Genomic DNA, 13,043 nt, shown 5'->3' with positions numbered 1-13,043 from the left:
CAAGTGAGGAGATTTTTTTAAGAGCATGAAAAGTTTGGAAAGAAGTCTGTCATCTTTGGTTTAAAGGGGACTTAAACAGCCTGGAAATTTGGTAAAGTGCACATTAATCAGAAGTGAAATTGTATATTTTCCACTATAAGTAGTTTTCTCTTTCAATGCTGCACAAACGATAGCATTCCATAGACTAAACACAGCTCACAAATGATCATTAGAGACTGTTTTAGGTGTTTTCTTTTTTGTTCTTTTGGCTACCTGCAGTCCAAAGAGGCACTGTGTTGGGCTACAGAGAATGAAGTCAGCCCTCCCTGCAGCTCTCCCAGTCGTGGAGCAGGAGAGATGTTGGAGCACAGCAGATAGCCACAGTGAACATCCCTGAACACAAAAGGTGCAAACACATATCAGCAGGAGAGGAAAGTAACCCAGAGCTCCACAGGAGGCACAGACAACTGGCTTACTGCTTGTTACACTGGATCCACGTGTCCTTGTCTTTCCCACAGTTGCCTTTTTCTGTCCCTTCGATGTTAAGCTTCTCGTAGCAGAACTTGTCAGCTGCTGTTGCCTCTGAGGGAAACACAAGCAATTTTAAGGAGAATAATACGAGGGTGTTTTCTGTGCAGCTCCTCTAGATCTCCTTTCGTTGGAATGCACATGAGAGAAAACACCTACTTTCTCCCCAAATGAACTTGCACTGTCTGTCTTTGGTTTTGCACCTTCCACCGAAGCAGCGACCCTGCAGGCAAACAAGGTGATTCTTAACAAAGTGCATGCCAATCAGCTGAGAGGTTTTTAAACATTTTAATGCAAGAGCACATAAAACTCATCAACATCTTACTTGGTCTTTTTCGCATGTGTAACCATCCATCTTGTGCACATTTGGTGGACACTGCAAAAAATAGAGAAAGCCTCAAAAATACAGTGATGCAAATCTAAGTATGAGCAGATGTTTAGGAGGAAAAATCCGTGCTCACCTGGCTGGAATTGCCCGAGCAGATTTCCGGGATGTCACAGTCATTCACCGCATCTCTGCACACAACTCCCTTGAACTCCATCTGTAGCAGCACACAAGACAAATTAAATCGGAAAAGGTTTTGTGTTTCATTCTATGTCCGGCAGAAAAAACAAAAACAAAAAGTCAAAAGTTTTTTGCCATCATAAAGTAAAGTGTGTGACAAGTCTGCCCATTCACAGCTAAAATACACCCCATCAATGTGAACTATGTCCATATCTTTTCTTGTAGGATTTAATGGTCCTAAATAGTTTCCGTTTCAGTTTCAGCAGCGGAGGAGTGCCTGAAAGTGGCATAATCCCCGGAGACCACAGCCATTTTTTCAGTGCTTCCAATGTAGGAAAAAGGATATCTAGTTCAACACTTCCTGCTTTGTCAGTCATTGTTAGATTTTACACAGATACATTTTTGAAAAGCTGATTTAAAACTAAATTCCCATCAGATCGTAGCTAATAGTATTTCAGCTTCTGCTCTCCACATGGACTGTTTGTCTGGATGCAACCAAACCCTGCTTGAATGTGACTAAACCAAAAATCCACCATACTCTGCAGCTCCATATCTGTTTATAAAGATCAGTATGCTTAGATAAAAAACACTTAAAACCTGCTACTTTTCCAGACAGTGTCAAATTCTACAGCAGCATCATTTTTTTTTGTTAGCTGCTTCAAAATCAAATACATCATCAGGTACTATGTCAGTTTGTACCCTCATTAAATATGGCCTGTGTTTTGCCCACTCTGACCCTGACACGAGCAGCTTGTCCGGTTTAGTACCTGGCAGTTATTGCAGCAGAGTCCATTGCTACAAACAGAGCCCTGAGTCAGGGTGCAGTTCTTGCAGCAGTTCTCTCCTTCTTTTGCACATTCCTGAAAGGAAGAAAAACTTTTCTCAACACAGTTTATTCTTTGCCTTAATTTCTCCAATGACTTTACTTCACTGCTTCAGATGTTAACTGTTTTTATTTGATTGTTTATTTTGCTGTAACTCATCTCTTTGACCTTGGATGACCATAAAGGTTAAGCCTTCAGTATATATATCTGTGTATTTTTCATGTTTAACTCACCGCTGGGCTTCCGCAGTCACACTCCTCTCCTGGCTCCACAAAGCCATTGCCACATTCTGGAGGGTCTAACAGCTGAGTGAATAAAGAGCTAAATTAATATATACACTCAGCAGCCACTTCATTGGGTATACCTGTTCACCTGCTTGTTGACACAAATATCTAATCAGCCAATCACATGGCTGAAGCTCGCTAGATTTAGACATGTAGACATGGTCTAGAAGACCTGCTGAAATTTAACCTGAGCATCAGAATAAAGGTGATTCCAGCAACTTTAAACATGTCATGGAGCTTTAACAGCTCCCAATCTACTGTCATTTTCCTGCACGACCATCTCTGGGGTTTACAGAGAATGGTCAAAAAAAGACAAAATCTCTGAGGAATGTTTCCAGGACCTTGTTGAATCGATGTCGTGAAGAATTAAAGCAGATCTGAGGGCAAAAGAGGGTCCACCCTGATACTAGCAAGGTATACCTAATCAATTTGCCAGTAAATATAGATTATATACATACGTAGCATTTGGTTGAAAGTATGATGTACCTTCAGAGGTTTGTTGAACAGACAGGCTCCTCCACCGCTGTTCAAGAAGTTATAGTACTCCTCCACATTGCAGTCAGAGAATTTCTTAGGCAGGTAAAAACTGTTCAAAACAACAAGAACGCATCGGGCTGTTAACGTGGACACAAAACAAACGGCGTGTGCAGATTTTACTGTGTGTGAGAGGGTTCCCTCCAACACCAAAGAACAAAAGACTGAAAAAACACAGTTTTAAGCACCTTAACCCGTTCAGTCTTTGTATCGTGCTTTTACTTAATTACAATTTAGTTTTACACAATTTTACAGTTACTAGTGTGAACTGTTTTTTATTAAAATACTTAAGATTGCTTCTTTTTTTTACCAAACATAAAACACACTTTAAATATTAGAGGTTTTATGACAGGCTCACTATACTCACAGTTCAGAGGAGATCCTTACAATAACATGGAGACAGACATTTAGCACAACTGACTCTGTGAACATCGTATGGAGATATGAGCAGGCTGTAAATGGATTCTAAGATGTGCCGTTTTTATGTTGTCCTGGAAAACAAGCCTAATATTATCGATGAGTCATTTTTAAGCCGTCATTGCATTATCATTTGACACTGAAGCCCCAAAAGAATAAAAAGAATATCTGACTAATTTTTTAATGAGTTGCTCAGAATAGAAATCAAGCTCTGCTGAGAGTGTCATCAGCTCTTTAATTCTCACTGTGATTGCTTCAATTCATTTATAATTAAAGGCTAAAGTCCAGCTGGATGACACATCCATCCGGACTTCAGTGTCCGATCTCAACAGAGCTTGAAAAATGCCTGGCCAGGCTGATGCTTTTAATGGCATTATCCTAACAGTGAGCAGCACTTAAATATTATTATGTTCTTCTGCACTGTTAGCCTTAATCCTGATTATTCTACAGGAAAAGGTTAGAGTGGCTCATCAGGCCTGCCAAAGCAGACAATGCAATGAGAGAGTCGAGGGCTAGGAGAGGCTTTGGCTGATGTTTCATGTGTAATGTGACTAAATGAAGCCATCGCCAATGATGATGATGGTTATATAAAGAGGAGGTAATGGATGAAGTACACTACAATATTTCTGCAAGTTTTGGAGATTAATAAGGTTCATCGTTGTCCCGGCTGTTATACGGGATTTATTCTTGAAATCTTGTAGCTTTCATTCCCTTTTAAGCATCAAGATGAGGTGAAGCAAAGAAGAAACATGCTTGTGTGATTCCCCAGTTGGCACCACATGGAATAACACTATTATTCACTCTTAATTTCACAGCATGTACACAATATGATCAAAATATGTATTATATTTTTAAAATATAAATAAAAAGACCACTATAAAAACCAAACCATTTCCCTAAGGGACCTCCTTCCTTCCTTCGCTCCGTTGCAGTCAGCCTATAACACCTGGTGGTTATTAGGACGCTCATCAGCAGCTTAGCCAGTTCTTAATTTATTAATCTCTGCATTAAAACTGTGAAGTGGGATTTGAGTCTTTGTCGTGCCTGTCTAGCCTTGGCACTGTACGTTTCAGGCTATCTGGCTTCATTAAATTCAAAAATATTAAAGGCTTTAAGGTTGCTCCCTTTGAAATACATATTTTGACCCGGTTTGCTGATGGCAACACCCATTCTCACAGGAGAAGGAAGGAAATAAAATAGAAAAACCTACAGAATTGAACTGTTACCAAATCCTAACTTAACCTTAATGTTTGGAAAATGTGTTTTTTAAGAAACTTCAGTTCATACAAGGTGTAGTTAGGATTTAAGATCTTAAGAAAAGCTACTGTATACGCTGCACAGGAGCACGCATACGCACAGATGGGTGACATATTAAAGGAAAAACCTGAGCTTTCCTGGCACAGCTTTGGGACCCTTTGGCCCCTTAAAGAAATGTGTCAAATATTGCAAACCTACATAAAGTTGCTCTGACTGATCCTATAAAAGGGGAGAGGCCACTTCCAGGATGAAAACTGCACAAGATGTCGCTGAATGATTTAATGAGTGTGAAAATGATGTGAATCGTGTTGCTGTCTTCGCAGACACCTGTGAGAGACTTGAGTGTTGGACAGCGCTCATTAAAACATCTAACAAGGAAGTCTCCTCATTACTTATCTTGTTTATTTCTTTCCTTTAATCTGTGTCCCGTCTGTATTTTAACACAAATCCACTCAGACACGCACTCGCGCAACATACAAGCAAACAGAGGAGCTACATCCTGTGAAAAATTAGTTAAAGGTAGTCAGGTGAAGAAGTTCAGACATGCAGGTGCTGAGGGATTAAAAATAAACTTCTGTCACCGGATATGTCGAGGCCGCTCATTGAATACAATCGTCTGAAATACCACTGACTCGATTTTAGGGAAATTGCTTGGGTCTGTTCACAGGGGACAGGTTTAAATAAGCACAAAGTCACCTGTCCTCTGTCATGTGACCTTGTGACAATAGAGGAGGTTTATTAAGGCAAGCCAACAGAGCAGGATCTCAGTGTTTGGGAAGTGTACTTGTTGTGTTGTTACAGGGGAATGAGACAAATATTGACCTAAAATGAGAATGACATTGCAGACTGTATCAACTGGATAACGATGAACAAAAGTCAGTACTGAGAAGTTTTAATTTTTAAACAGCAGGGTGGAGAAGAAGCCTCTCGGCAATCAGGAAAAACAAATCAATGACATTTATCGGCTATTTAGTCAGTAACATTGCCCAAAAACTGAAAAATACACACTAAGTATGTGATATTTTACAAAGTGATCATGAAAAATACAGCCAGTGTATTACAAACAGGACATCAAACTGTATTTGTTCATATCATCTAAGTAAAATGAGAAGCTGGGGCCACAGTGGCTGTAGTGCCCTTGGATGACAAAGGGAAAGGTTGTGATGACTGACAACCTCCCTCTGAGGCAGCCATTTGGTTCAAAACCAGCACAAGCAACGCTCTAGCAAGCTTCAGCTCACCTGCTGTCCCATTCGGGATCGGGGGGGAATTGTAAGAAGTATTTAAGAAGAGAGGTACACGCACACACAGACAGACACCACACACAGATCAAGCAAGCCTGTGCAGTCCACAAAAATATTTTAACCATCTATTTTCTTATCTAAGCAAATAAGACATTACACAAGGCTGTTTATGCAGAAAAATGCTCAATGAAGTTATATAACAAGAAGATAGCAACTGGAAATTAAACCTGGACTGACCCCTAGTGGTGGATTATAAAGGTACAAGAACACAGCTGTGAATGACATACATGTAATTTAAAAGGATAAATAGATTGATATTAGAGATTTAACTGGTTTTACATACATAAGAGACACACAAGTAAACTTTATGTTTACATATTAAAACACATAGCTTTGACAAGGCGGGATGGCACTTATTGATAACTGCATTTATAGCAATATTTAAGTAAATACTCATACAGGGAAGGGGACGAAAGCAACTTATAGTCTGGGTAACATTGCATCCAACTCCACGCTGTGTCAGAATTTGTTAAAAAGCTTTGATGAGACTGAATCATCGGCATCTGTGAGAGTTGACAAGAATCCAGCTGTGAGATGAGATCAGGAAATGCACTTTCAAAAGGAACTTACCCAATGTCATCCATGATACAGCCGGCCCAGCGATCATCACACTTGCATTCACCTGGAAAAATACGTTTGTGATATCATCAAAATTGAGTTTTAAGAAGAATGTGTGTTTTTTTTTATCATTGTGAGGGGGGAGATTTGACAATATTTACAAAAACAAGTGCAATTCATATATAGTGTGCAGATGTGTAAAATACTGGACACAGTAATAATGAAATTAGGCAGGTTTGGAAAAGAAAAACATAAAAGCACATAATGTTGTAGAAGGAAAATGAAAAGACCAAAAAATGCAGGTATTTACATGTAGTTTTTACACATATTGTACTAGTTAACTTCATATTGCAGGAGATGGTTCAAGTTAGATGTATTTGCATGTGTGTAAATGCATAAATATATAGAAAAGTCCAAAAGAGAAAACTTAAAAACACAGAGCAAGCAAGCAAAAAAATATTTTTCTTTGACAAAAGTATAGAAAAAAATAAAGATATAGATGTTAATTATTCTATTAGGAGCGGGGTTGTAACACATGCCCAGCCATTCATTCCTCCTCTCCTTTTCTGGGGTGCATTTACAAGATATATGAGAATGGACATGACTACACCTCAACAAAAAAAAAACAAACAAAAAACAAAAATAACAAATAATAATCAGTGTTAAATCTCATGAAGAGAGTGAGAGAAGACAGGAATGCGTGTTTCTAATTAATGAAGGGATCATTAAGATTTAACGGTTTACCGTTGAGCATCCTCTTCTTGTCCGAGAAGATGCCGATGTTCTGTCCAAGAGACTGTGCGAGGGTAATGGCCATCTCATTAGTTTTCCCATACTGAAGAAAAAATGCAGAGGAAGAGAGAATGAAGTGAATCAATGAAGAAAAATGACAAAGAATCTTTGATTTATTGTTGAAAGTGTCGTTGTAAAGCGGAAAAAACAGTAATTAATTTAACTAAATGAAAGAAATTTGAAATTACATGAGTAGTACTGACATGTAGCACAGTACATAAGAAATGAGTCATCCCTCATGTCTGTTTATTTTGGTGGGAAAAGTGAAAATACTGCAACAATTAACTGAAATGTGCAGGAAAAAGGCAAAAACTAAATCTTTACAATTCTATCAAGCTTGAAAGTCAGTATTTATTGTGATCACCTTCATTCTTCAACACAGCCTGAACTCTGTTACACAAACTCTCTTAAAATTTCTTTATTAGTCTTCTTGTTGAGGTTTGAGGCCAATCCATGACTGATGGTGATATGCACTGTGTGTGTGTGTGTGTGTGTGTGTGTGTGTGTGTGTGTGTGTGTGTGTGTGTGTGTGTGAGCACTGGCAGTGTGTTTGGGATCATTGTCATGCTGAAAAATTAAGTTATTGCCAATCAGACATTGCCCAGATGGTATTGAGGCTTTAAATGGGGAGAGTGAGTTTCAAAATCTGATGGTACTTTTCTTTTTCTCATAATTTCATTAATTTTGGCCAGATCTCCAACACCTCTGGCTAAAATGCAGCTCCAAACCATGACAGAGCCTCCGCCGTGTTTTATAGATGGCTGTAGACACTCACTGTTGTACCTCTCGCCTGACCTCTACTGAACATTAACAATGACTTGAGCCACAAAGTTCAAAATTGGATTGGTGACTCCATTAGATGGATCCATGTGCCTAAAGACACCATTTAAAATTGGTTCTTTGCTAAGTTGTTTGTTATGTGTAGACACAACTATGATTCATCACGTTATTAATACTTGAATGATTCATAGCTCAGTGTTTAGGGACTTAACAACAGACAAACAAACAAAAAAGTATTCATCTGAAAGTGGGTGAAAAAGCAGCCAATGTCCAAAAAAACACCCTGAAGAAGTATTGTTCAAGACCACGTTAAAAATGGAAAAATATAGAAATGAGGGTTGGTTTGAGACTTTTGCACAGCACTGTATCCCTCATTTAATCAGAGAAAACAGTCGGTGTTGGTGGTGTTCAACGTAAACTGACGACTGTGACTGAACTCCACATTGTCTGCATAGTTTAACTAATTATTACATAATCTTTAAATTATTTAATTCTTACTCACCTCATTGACGCCCCCTCCTTTGGTGAGAGAGCAAACTCCGCCCATATAGGAAGCTCCACCCCAGCTGCTATGAAAGCGATTCCCTCTGATGAAAGAAAAGGGTGTTTTATCAAAAGATGCTGAGTGTATAAGGGAAAAAAGAACATTTTCCTAACTGCCATACTCACGCAAAGAGGTGAACAGAGTCACATTTCTCCTTGATGAAGTCTTTCCTGTACTTCATGAACTCCTTCAGGGTCACCATGGGGTCACCATCATCAATGTTGAATTTGTTGTCAGCTGACCAGGTTTCCATTGCAACAAGCACAATTCGGGTATTAAGTTGTTCCCTGAAAATCTGTGGAATTAAAGCAAACTTGATGTCAGGAAAAATGGCAAGAAGGTTTAAATACTTGTGTAACAGAAACTGGCAAAAATATTCGGTTTGATGTGTCATGAGCATCGGCATCTCTAGCTGTTCAATACGACAGTGATCAAATGCTCAGTGTGATCCTGCCACCAGACAGCTGCGGCACATCATAAGAAACCAGACAGACAGTAAACAAAGGTAACCGTCTGAAGGACACAGTGGGAGCAAACTCTGCTGTAAATAATAATGTTTGCTTTCATAAGACGCAAATCTGTGGGTGCCTCGGGCCAGACAAACACCGGAGAAGAGCAAAGTGTCTGCATTCAAAATAAATGCTAATGGTTTCTCAGTGCAGGGATGGAGGGGTCAGTGTGCATGATTTAATCCCAATGTGGCCCCTACAAACTCACACTATCTGCCTCTGCTGGTGCATCTGTGTGGAGAGTTCACTGCGGCCAAAAGTGCAGAAGGAACAATAATACCTTCAGACACTAAGCCTGTCCCAGACCATTGTTGCGTTATTTCTTTTCCAGCTCTTATTCCAACATTTCTTCCAGGTGTATGCTATAGTGTTTAGCATAGATGAAAGAAATCAATGCGTGCCTCCTAAATAAAGCCTGCTTCATATGATCATCTTCAAGGGCACAACAAAAAGCATGACCTTTCTCCAGCTTCACCAGCCTCTCAGCTTACAGACGTGACCCTGTCCCAGCTCAGATTTCAGTAATACAACACGCAGACGTGGCTACAAATAATCAAACACTGAAAATCTGCCTCTGAGCTGTTGGGATGCCACCACTGCTTTTGACATCCAGTCATCTGAAAACCTCATAACTGGGCGGTTAATGGCATATTATGGGCCAGGAGAGGCTTTAAATGGGGAGAGTGAGGTTGGTTAAATGAGAAATCAGTGCAGCGTGCGCTCGACTCCAGTACCTGGGAGTGCTTGTGGCAAGCTTTCCAAGAAGCGGATCGATTCAGTTCTTACCATGTCAGCGATATTGACCACTGTCTTAGCGTTGTTGTTCGTATGCCCGACGGAAAGCCGGTGCTTCTTATACTGTAGAAAGAAAAAAAACAAAGAGAAAGAGAGACAAGGAGGATAAATTAATAATCTGGAACAAATTTACTTTAAGCCATTTAAATGTATAGAAGAAGCCTGTGTCTGCACATTGGATTCACTCCTAATGTTGCTTTTATGATGTAAAAACAAAGTAAATTTCATTCCAGTGGATCTTAGTCAGGCACGTTTTGATCAGAATGGTTTTTCCATGCTCAGTAAAGGCAGCGTTTGAAGTGCTCTTACTTGCTCTTACTTTCATTACAGCCTTGACTCTCAGCCCACCCAGCTTCCTGTAGACTCTGAGCAATTTAAAAGATGGTTTTCTTTTAACAAAGCCCAAGAAACCGCAAAACCAACAATGGAATGAGTCTAACTTCATACATGTCTTAAATCCAAAGCCTGAAACGCCTCAACTATTTCTCCTGTTTCAGTATTCATCAATCCATCTTCTTCTTGTCGATTTCAGGGTCATAGGGGTGGGGGAGCCATCCCAGCTGTCAGGGCTAACATGGAGAGGCAGACAACCATTCACACGGCAATTTAGAGTCAACAATTAACTTAACATGCATGTCTTTGTGGGAGGAGTCCACGAGAAGAGGGAGAACATGCAAACGCCACATCTTCATCCCGCTAGCAGGTTCAAACCCATGGCCTTTCTTATTGTGAGGTGACAGTGGTAACCACTGGACCACCATGCAACCCCCTGTTTCACTATTGTTTACTAGAAATGGTAACACCAAGATTTATGTGAATATCTATCTATGTGGATGACCACATGAATCTTTCCACAAAATTAATTTACAAGAACAAATGTGTATGTGTCCAAACTTTTCCATCTTAGCTGTATTTTATGTATTTTACATCTTTGAAACATAAAATGTAAAATGAATTATTACGACTCTTAATATTGACAGAATCGTTTGGATACGCAGTGCAGTGAAAAACTAAGTACACCCTTTCTGCCTTCATAGGAATTAAGACGATAAGCAGCAGCCAGGTACTGCTACTCAAATGCAATTTAATAACTGATCACCACCAAGTGTGAGCGCCTCTATAAAAAGCAGACGTTTTGGCACTTTGTTGGTCTGAGGCATTCATGGTGTGTGTCAAAAACAATGCCACAATCTTCCCAGGAGAGGACGACGCAGCAAATTCAACCAAAAGATCAGATTGTGCAATGTGCAGAGAAATTCAACTCTACAGCCTCAGTTAGTATGTTAAATGTTAAAGATGGCTGAACTTGGTGTGTTTGGAGGGGTTCTCAGGAGAAAGCCTCCTCTTTCTAAAAACAACATGGCAGCACAGCTAAGGTTTGGAAAGCTGAATCTCCTTTGGAGAGACGAGACCAAAGTGGAGATGTTTGGCAGTCATTACAGCGCCACATTTGGAGAAAACCAAGCAGCACATCAGCAAAAAAACACCTCATACCAACTGTGAAACACGGTGGTGAAAGAGTGAGGATTTGGGCGTTTTGCAGAGACGGGGCCTTGGCAACTTACAGTCATTGAGTTGACCATGGACTCCTCTTTATACCAAAATACTCTAGAGTCAAGTGTGAGCCTAGACTTTAACCCAAACCCATGAAATGCTGTCATATGACTTCAAGAGAGTTATGCATAAAGGGACGTCCGCAAACTTCAATGAACTGAAACAATATTGCAAACAAAAGTGGTTTTTGTCAATAAATATAGTCACTGTGTAGTATTTTGACCTTCTAAGTAAGTCCGTAGAATTGAAAAGGGATGTGCACTCTTTCTACTATGACTATTTGTGATGCGACAGTCAGAAAGTCGTGATAAAAAGTGACGCTTCACATCTGCATCACTTCAATCTAGAGAGATTTATAGGCTGTGGGCCAGCATAACACGATTTCTGGCTTCGTGTCACATTCATTCAGTTTTTTGTAGTCTCTAATAAGCTTACCATTAAATGGTCATTGATCACCATCAGCTCGATGTATTTGGTCTCATCTTCTACACTTCGTGACAAACGTGGAGCCTGAAAAGAGACGACAGTTTTATCATATTAACGGGAGGCAGACGCCATCTTTTTCTAAATAAAAAAATTCAGGACAATTTCAAAAGAGTATAGTAAAAACAAAGGTCAACTCAAGACTCAAAGAAAAATAAATGACAAATCAAAGAGCATCAGCTTAGCAAAAGTCAAACCAGGTTTGTCTGTGAGCCCAAATCAAAGTAAATATGAGTGCAGCTTTCAGGGCTGAGAGACAGACAGCTGCAGACACCTGACTATGTCTGAGAAAAGGCGAGGAGGGAAGCAGCCTCTACTTATAAGATAAATATTTCATGAAACCGAAGAAGACGAGAAGAGGAGAAGAGCGGGCTGGAGAGCTGTTGAGTGGGAGGAAAGCTTGGAAACAGCACACTCTTTATGAATTAACATAAAACATATTGACGGAAAGCAGTGTAATCAAGACAACAGCCTCGGTAGCATAATTATCTCTCTGTCTTACACTCGTGCAGGCATGCACAAAATATAAGCATCTGCACGCCGCCGCTGCTAATGGTGATCATTTTCCTCTGCCATCTGAGCAGCTGTGGTTCAGGTGGTAGAGGACTGTCCGGGGCTTCCTTCCCCGGCTACTATACTGCCTAAATATCCTTGGGCACACTGACTTCAAGCAGCTCTCAATGGCAGTCAAGCTGCCACCATTAGTGTGTGAGTGTGTAAGTGTGTGTGTGTGGATGGGAGACAGATTTTAAAGCACTTTGTAGCACCCTTCTAAGGTGAAAAGACCCTGCATAAGTGCAGACCGCTTTACCATTTAGCAGACTCATACCTGTCTCTTTTTCCTCCTGTGCACAACTTTTGACCCTGGAAATGGAGGGCTGGGAAAAGGTGGTTCTGGTAGAGCGCCTTATAAACAGAGACAGACACACATTCAGTATGTAAGATTAATTAAAGCACATCAGAAGCCTGGTCAGTACATCAACCATCAGCTTACCACCAAGGAGATCGTTAATTGCCTCTTCACCGGCAGATTTGTAGATCATGTGAATGCGAATATCTCCCTAAAACACACATGCACAGGAAAAATAATTATCCAGTTAATCAGCGAGACAGATCAGAGCCGAGTGACTTTTCAGTTTCAGTGCACAGACTGATTTATCTGCTTGAGAGAGAAGTGACATCAAAGAGAATGGATAGAGCTTCTTGGTAAGTTGTAGTACCTTACTAAAATATTAATACCAATATTATAAGTTGATAAGAACAAAGGATATCAATCAGCTCTGTTCAGTAAACTAAGCAAAGAAAAATGAATTCCCGTTTAGCTGATTCTGTATTAACGACATGTATGTGTTGATTACACATAGACACACCCTAGTGTGGTTTCATGAATTCTTAT

At 40.0% G+C, this 13,043-nt stretch overlaps 1 protein-coding gene across 2 annotated transcripts in view; it reads right to left on the bottom strand.

Moving 5' to 3' along the window:
- Nucleotides 1-13,043, bottom strand: part of adam22 (ADAM metallopeptidase domain 22) — a 68,212-nt gene that overhangs the window by 11,333 nt on the left and 43,836 nt on the right. For both annotated transcript variants that reach the window (XM_013274831.3, XM_013274832.3), the window contains exons 7-22: nt 12,642-12,708; nt 12,477-12,553; nt 11,600-11,674; nt 9,602-9,673; nt 8,432-8,601; nt 8,265-8,349; nt 6,935-7,025; nt 6,203-6,254; nt 2,607-2,706; nt 2,070-2,141; nt 1,780-1,872; nt 969-1,049; nt 833-883; nt 667-730; nt 456-561; nt 253-372 (exon numbers count right to left, since the gene is read on the bottom strand). In XM_013274831.3, the coding sequence (XP_013130285.1) occupies nt 253-372; nt 456-561; nt 667-730; nt 833-883; nt 969-1,049; nt 1,780-1,872; nt 2,070-2,141; nt 2,607-2,706; nt 6,203-6,254; nt 6,935-7,025; nt 8,265-8,349; nt 8,432-8,601; nt 9,602-9,673; nt 11,600-11,674; nt 12,477-12,553; nt 12,642-12,708 (1,376 nt within the window). The remainder of the gene's footprint in view (nt 1-252; nt 373-455; nt 562-666; nt 731-832; nt 884-968; nt 1,050-1,779; nt 1,873-2,069; nt 2,142-2,606; nt 2,707-6,202; nt 6,255-6,934; nt 7,026-8,264; nt 8,350-8,431; nt 8,602-9,601; nt 9,674-11,599; nt 11,675-12,476; nt 12,554-12,641; nt 12,709-13,043) is intronic.

The sequence above is a fragment of the Oreochromis niloticus genome, linkage group LG11 (assembly GCF_001858045.2).
Source record: "Oreochromis niloticus isolate F11D_XX linkage group LG11, O_niloticus_UMD_NMBU, whole genome shotgun sequence".
NCBI lineage: Eukaryota > Metazoa > Chordata > Actinopteri > Cichliformes > Cichlidae > Oreochromis > Oreochromis niloticus.
The sequence above is the reverse complement of the archived record's forward strand: the minus strand, read 5'-3'. Positions and strand labels throughout refer to the sequence as shown.